Raw genomic sequence first — 6,000 nt, forward strand, 5'->3', positions numbered from 1 at the left:
GGGTTCCAAGCCCTGGAGATGTGACACTTTGGGGCATGGTTGGTGTTGTGTTGATGCCCAGCAGGGCCCTTCCAAGGCTCTGAGGTTTGCACCAGGTTTGGGTGGTAGTGGGTGATTTTCTGGCAGCTGCTTCCAGAGAAAAATCTGCTTTTACACAAGCAGATCTTGAGGGACTGTGCGAGTGAGATGTTTGTAGAGCAGAAATGTTTTGCTCCTGCAGATAATGTGGACTAAAGACATGGAGATTATTTTGCTCTGTGAAAGACTGAGGCTTTTCCCTTTGCAGATGTAACTGCAGTGGTTACACCAACCACTGCCCCTGGATGTGTGAACGTGGAGTGGAGGACCATGTTTGTTCCTGAGCTCTACAAACCACCACCAGCTAACACTGATGGTGGTTTAAGTTAAACTGACCCACCTGGCTGCTGCAGTAGGTCTTGCAGGGTTCAGAGCCCCAAATTAAGCCTTTCCAGCCCCGTTTGAGGCTGGCAGATGTGCTGGTCCCAGGAGGCTCTTCCCTGCTACCACACATGTGGGGTTCCCACCATCAGTGGAGTTTGAGCTGCAGTTTCTGTGCGTGCTGCACAACCTGTCTCAGTCCTCTCTGAGGGTCTGGCTGGGAGTAGGACCAGTACTGAGTGCCTTGGTCGGGGTGTTGCTAGTGGGCTCAGACACCTGAGGAGGTGTTGCAGGCACAGTGGGAAGGCCAGGTGCTCATCCAGCTTCTCTCCTTGCTCCTCCTGCATAGGCCGGGACGGTGATCTGGATTGGAATCCTGGTTTACACGGATCCTGCTGGTCTCCGCACCTACCTCACCTCCCAGGTCACTGAGCAGAGTCCTCTGGGGGAAGCAGGTCTGCCTCCCATGCCTGTTCCTGGAGGGGTCCTGCCCGCAGGGGACCCCAAGATCGACCTCTCAGTCTTCCCGTCGGACCCGGTACAGCTGTTGGAAAACCAGACGCAGCAGCGGGAGCAGAAGTCGGGGCTGGAGCCCCTGGACAGGCTGGAGACAAACCAGCCCTGGGCCCCGGGGCCTGAGGGCAAAGGGAACGGGCAGCTGGAGCTGGGAGCAGAAGCAGAGGTGACCTGGGGAGCAGAGGATGAGGAGATCTGGAGGAAGCTTTCCTTCAGACACTGGCCGTCCCTCTTCAGCTACTACAACATCACGCTGGCCAAAAGGCAAGTGGGCAAGTGCTCCTGGCACTTGGGATTCCTGTGGGATTTGCTTTCTTTTGTTCCTCATCCTTCTGAGTTAGATGATTTGTGTCCCACGTGGCTTCAAATGTGTCTTCAGGAGGAGGAGAATGTTGAACAGGCCCTCCCGTGTGTTGTGGAAGTACCAAGCTCCAGAACTGATTGAGAATGTGGGTTGTGTTTCTCTCTGAGCTGTTGGGTGTGTGACTGGTGGTCTTCCCTTACCCTGGAGGTGACACTGGGAATGTCATAAACCAAGATATGATCATCCCTGAGTGATGGGGATGGTACAGGGGAGGAATAGAGACATCTGTGCTGAAGGAGCTTCTTGGTGACATCTTCTGGCTGGACCAGGTCACTGTGTCCTTACTTAAATCCATGTGATAGGTTTGATGTCATCACTGTGTCATTCCACTGTTGGCTCTTGACCTCCTCCACAGAGTTAAAGGTCAAGACCTGGGAAATCTCTCTAGAGGAAAGCATGTCAGAGGAGGGATTTAGTTTAGAATTCCTGGATCTGCTGGACTGAGTGAAGACAGGCTGGGAGAGTTGGAGGGGTCAGCCTGGAGAAGAGAAGGCTCCAGGGAGGCCTTAGAGCAGCTTCCAGTGCCTGAAGGGGCTCCAGGAAAGCTGGGGAGGGGCTTGGGACAAGGGCAGGGAGGGATGGGAGCAGGGGGAAGGGTTTCCAGCTGGCAGAGGGAGCTGGAGCTGAGATGGGAGGGAGAAATTCTGTGCTGTGAGGGTGGGGAGAGCCTGGCCCAGGTTGCCCAGGGAAGCTGTGGCTGCCCCATCCCTGGGGGTGTTGAAGGGCAGGTTGGATGGGGCTTGGAGCAGCCTGGGCTGGTGGGAGGTGTCCCTGCCCATGCAGGGGTGGGACTGGATGATCTTTAAGGTCCCTCCAACCCAAACCAGTCTGGGATTCTATGATAGAAGCAAAACCCAAGACCCACCTTGACTGCAAGCGGGAGGATGAGCTGTAACCTGTAGGGGGGGTTTCTGTTGGTGTTTGTTGTTCCTGAGCTCTCCTGATCTCCCTGTTCCCTCAGGTACATCAGCATCCTCCCAGCCATCCCTGTCACCCTCTACCTGAACCCACAAGAGGCCTTAGAAGCACGACACCCCCAGGAGACCAACCGCTACCACCCCTTCCTGGCTTCCAGCGGGGCCAAGCTGGATGCTGAAGCTCAGCCTGGCCCAGCCTCATCCAAGCTGCAAGGCCACCAGGATGTCACCCTTTACAAGTAAAAGAGTCCTTGATACAACCTTCTGACCATGCCTGAACCCCCATGGAGGCACAGGGTTGCTCTTTGGCTCTTCTCCTGGAGAGGGAAAAAGGAGAACAACACAAAACGCCCATCATGCTCTGAGGCTCTGGCTCAGCTAGCACAGCATCACATTCCATTTTTCATTAATTAGTTAATTAAAATCTCTCCTGGCAGTGCCTTTTCTGAGTTCCCTGGCAGGAGATGGTGTGTGCAGCCCCAGTTGTCAGCAGATGTGGCTCTTGGTGGGAGCTCCTTGTCAATACATAGTGATGGAAATTCTTGAGTGTGAGGGTGGGGAGAGCCTGGCCCAGGTTGCCCAGGGAAGCTGTGGCTGCCCCATCCCTGGCAGTGTTGAAGGGCAGGTTGGATGGGGCTTGGAGCAGCCTGGGCTGCTGGGAGGTGTCCCTGCCCATGGCAGGAGGTGGGACTGGATGATCTTTAAGGTCCCTTCCAACCCAAACCATCCCATGATTCTGTGACAAACGATGGACAAAATCAATACATATGCAAATGTTCACTGTAATCCAGTAACCATTGTGCAATTAGCCAATCCAGGCTGTGATGTGTTAATTAGATGGCTGGTGATGCTCCAGCTGTCACTCCTAGCACCAGACATGGTGCATGCATACCACTGGGTGACAGGGGCAGGAGTTTGGGAATGCACGATTCAACAAGGCTTTACTGGCTGTTGGATCAGCCTCTCCTGGAAGCAGGGAGCTTCCTTCCCTCTGGAGAGGACAGGCTCCCAGCTCACCCTCTGAGCCTGCACCCTCCTTGGGCTGGGTTGAACTCACTTCATATTATCCCAGTCCCCATCCAGCACTGTTGTTAGTCTCAACTTCCAGCTGCTCTTCCTATTGAAAAGTCTGAAAATCCTGTTGAAATGGACATATTCCCATTTAAAATCCCCTTTCTTTTTCCACCAATCCCTGCCTCTTGTTGGCAGTTTGGCTCAGCTGAGAAGGCTGCAGAGCAGGGACACCTGTAACCCCCCCCACAGGATTTCTCAAACTCTGTGTCCTAGTAATTGGCTCTTTGGTCTCACCTTCTTTTTTGTCTTCCTCTCTGCTTGTCTCTCCCCCCAGGGTGGCTGCTCTGGGTCTGGCCTCAGGCATTATCCTGGTCCTCCTGCTCTTCTGCCTCTACAGGGTGTTCTGCCCCAAGAACTACGGGCAGAACGGGCACAGCAGGAGGAAGAGGGGGGACCTGCCCTGTGATGACTATGGCTACTCCCCCCCCGAGACAGAGATCGTCCCCTTGGTGCTCAGGGGTCACCTCATGGTAGGTTGGTTGGGCACAGCCCTGGCAGGAGAGGTGGTTGATTCACCTGCACCACACACCTCCAGTTTTCTTTGGTTAATGAAGTAACAGCCCTCACCAAGGGCAGGGCAGCTCTGCAGCCTCAGCCTCCTGCAGCCCCTTGTAGGGGGGTCCAGGACATCTGGTTTGGTGTAGCTGCCTTGATCTCAAGCCATTTCCTGGCATTTCATTGCCAGGATTTGCCTCCTTGTATTTCACATCTGATGTAGGGGCCTTTATCTCATCCTCATCATCTTATCAGATAAGTTAATAAAATGTTTCTTGGTATTTTACTATTGCAAATTTATTATTTTTTTAACCTTTCCAAATTTCAGCCCATGCACACGAGCAGGTCTAGGACAGTTCAGCTCAGGTTGGCCATGATGAGTTGTCCTAGACCCATGAGATAAAATAATGGTGATGGAATGTGAGGAGGAAACACTAAATATGACCATGAGATAAAGGCAACTCTGTAAAACATGCAGTACAACAATGAAAATAATGGTAAGGAAGTACAAGGAGATAATATTAAAAGTAGTGATGAGATCAAGGCAACCGCATCCAACCAGCTGTGTTGACACACATGGAGTTGTCCCACCTAGAGCTGGCCATGGAGAGTTGTCCCATTCCATGTTTGCAGTGCCCAGAGCATCCCTGGGTTGCATGGAAGTGCTGCTGCTCCCCTCACTCCTTCTTCTTGAGGGGAAAGATGTTTCTTCCCCTTCTGAGGTGAAACAAAAGCGCCTGGGCATCCGGTCAGCTGGGGCTGGGAATGCTGTGCCATGCCTTCCAGAGAAGCTGAACCTCTTCCCAATCCTGCCATCTCTTTGGGCCACACTTAGTCAGGAAGAGGGAAGAGGGATGGAGTCTGTCTGGCTTGCAGCAGCCTAGTCCACATCCAGGAGCTCTGGTGTCCTGGGGTACCCCTGGCTTGCTCAGCCAGCCACGTGGTTTCTGTACAAGATGGATCAGCCTCTCCAGTTCCTCAGCCACAGGCCAGGTGGATGGTCAGAGGTGCTGGTGGTGCTTAGGTGCTCAGCTGTGCTTCCTCTGCCCCCCAGGACATCGAGTGCCTGGCCAGTGATGGGATGCTGCTGGTGAGCTGCTGCCTGGTGGGACAGATCCGCGTCTGGGATGCTCAGACCGGCGACTGCCTCACGGTCATCCCCAAACCCAGGTCAGTGCTGGCCATGCTGGGCCCTCCAGCTGCTGGCATGTCCCTCACCCCCCACCCCCGATGGCCTCTCCCACCCCTGGATGAGAGACCAAACCCTCCCACAGCAGAGCTGGGAGCCCTGACCTGCCGTGCCTGTTGCAGGTTGCGCAGGGACAGCAGCGGCGTTTTCGACTACCAGGAGAGCTGGGATCACAGCCCCGACGGCAAGAACGGGCTGGATGAGCCCCTGGAGAACAGTCACCAGCTCAAGAGGATGCTCAGCCCTCCTCCCCAGCCGCTGCTGTTCTGCGACCAGCCCGACCTCACCTCCCTCATCGACACCAACTTCTCGGAGCAGGTGAAGGTGGCGGAGTCGGAGCCGCGGCTGCGCGCGGTGGGAGCGCGGCAGAGGGAGACCGGGTACGACTTCAGCAGCCTGGTGGGCAAAGTGTATGAAGAACACGGCACCTCCAGCTCCAGGAGCTTCAGCGGCCTCTCGGCCCCGCATGGACAGGCTGGGTTCAGCTCCAGCGGCAGCGCCGGGTTCCGGCTCTGCGGGAGCGAGGAGGGAGGCTGCGGGCGCAGGAGGAGCCTGGGGGAGGAGGTTCCCGCGGGGTGTGATAAATCAGCATCGCTTCCTTCCTGGGGAGGAGACTTGGAGAGCTCTGTCTGGAGCCTGGACCTGCGGGGGAACCTGATCGTGGCTGGTCGGAGTAACGGGAAGCTGGAGGTGAGAAGTCAGAGGGGTCTTGGGACTCCGTGAGGAGTCCCAGAGCTGTCAGGGGTGCAAGATGTGAAGATCATCCATCCAACCCCCCTGCCAGAGCAGGATCACCCACAGGAGATCACACAGGAACACGTCCAGGCAGGTTGGGAAAGTCTCCAGAGAAGGAGACTCCACACCCTCTCAGGGCAGCCTGTCCCAGGGCTCTGTCACTCTCACAGGAAAGAAGTTCTTCCTTATAGAATCATATGAATCATGGAATGGTTTGGGTTGGGATGGACCTTAAAGATCACCCAGTCCCACCCCTGCATGGGCAGGGACACCTCCCAGCAGCCCAGGCTGCTCCAAGCCCCATCCAACCT

At 55.4% G+C, this 6,000-nt stretch overlaps 1 protein-coding gene across 1 annotated transcript in view; it reads left to right on the forward strand.

The window, feature by feature from the left end:
* SCAP (SREBF chaperone) overlaps positions 1–6,000 on the forward strand; it is a 41,134-nt gene that overhangs the window by 29,660 nt on the left and 5,474 nt on the right. Inside the window, exons 11-15 of the mRNA XM_010002851.1 lie at positions 749–1,179; positions 2,241–2,435; positions 3,545–3,740; positions 4,820–4,935; positions 5,077–5,644. Coding sequence (XP_010001153.1) covers positions 749–1,179; positions 2,241–2,435; positions 3,545–3,740; positions 4,820–4,935; positions 5,077–5,644 — 1,506 coding nt within the window. The remainder of the gene's footprint in view (positions 1–748; positions 1,180–2,240; positions 2,436–3,544; positions 3,741–4,819; positions 4,936–5,076; positions 5,645–6,000) is intronic.

The sequence above is a fragment of the Chaetura pelagica genome, unplaced genomic scaffold (assembly GCF_000747805.2).
Source record: "Chaetura pelagica isolate M959 unplaced genomic scaffold, ChaPel_1.0 scaffold868, whole genome shotgun sequence".
In the NCBI taxonomy this organism is placed as follows: Eukaryota; Metazoa; Chordata; class Aves; order Apodiformes; family Apodidae; genus Chaetura; species Chaetura pelagica.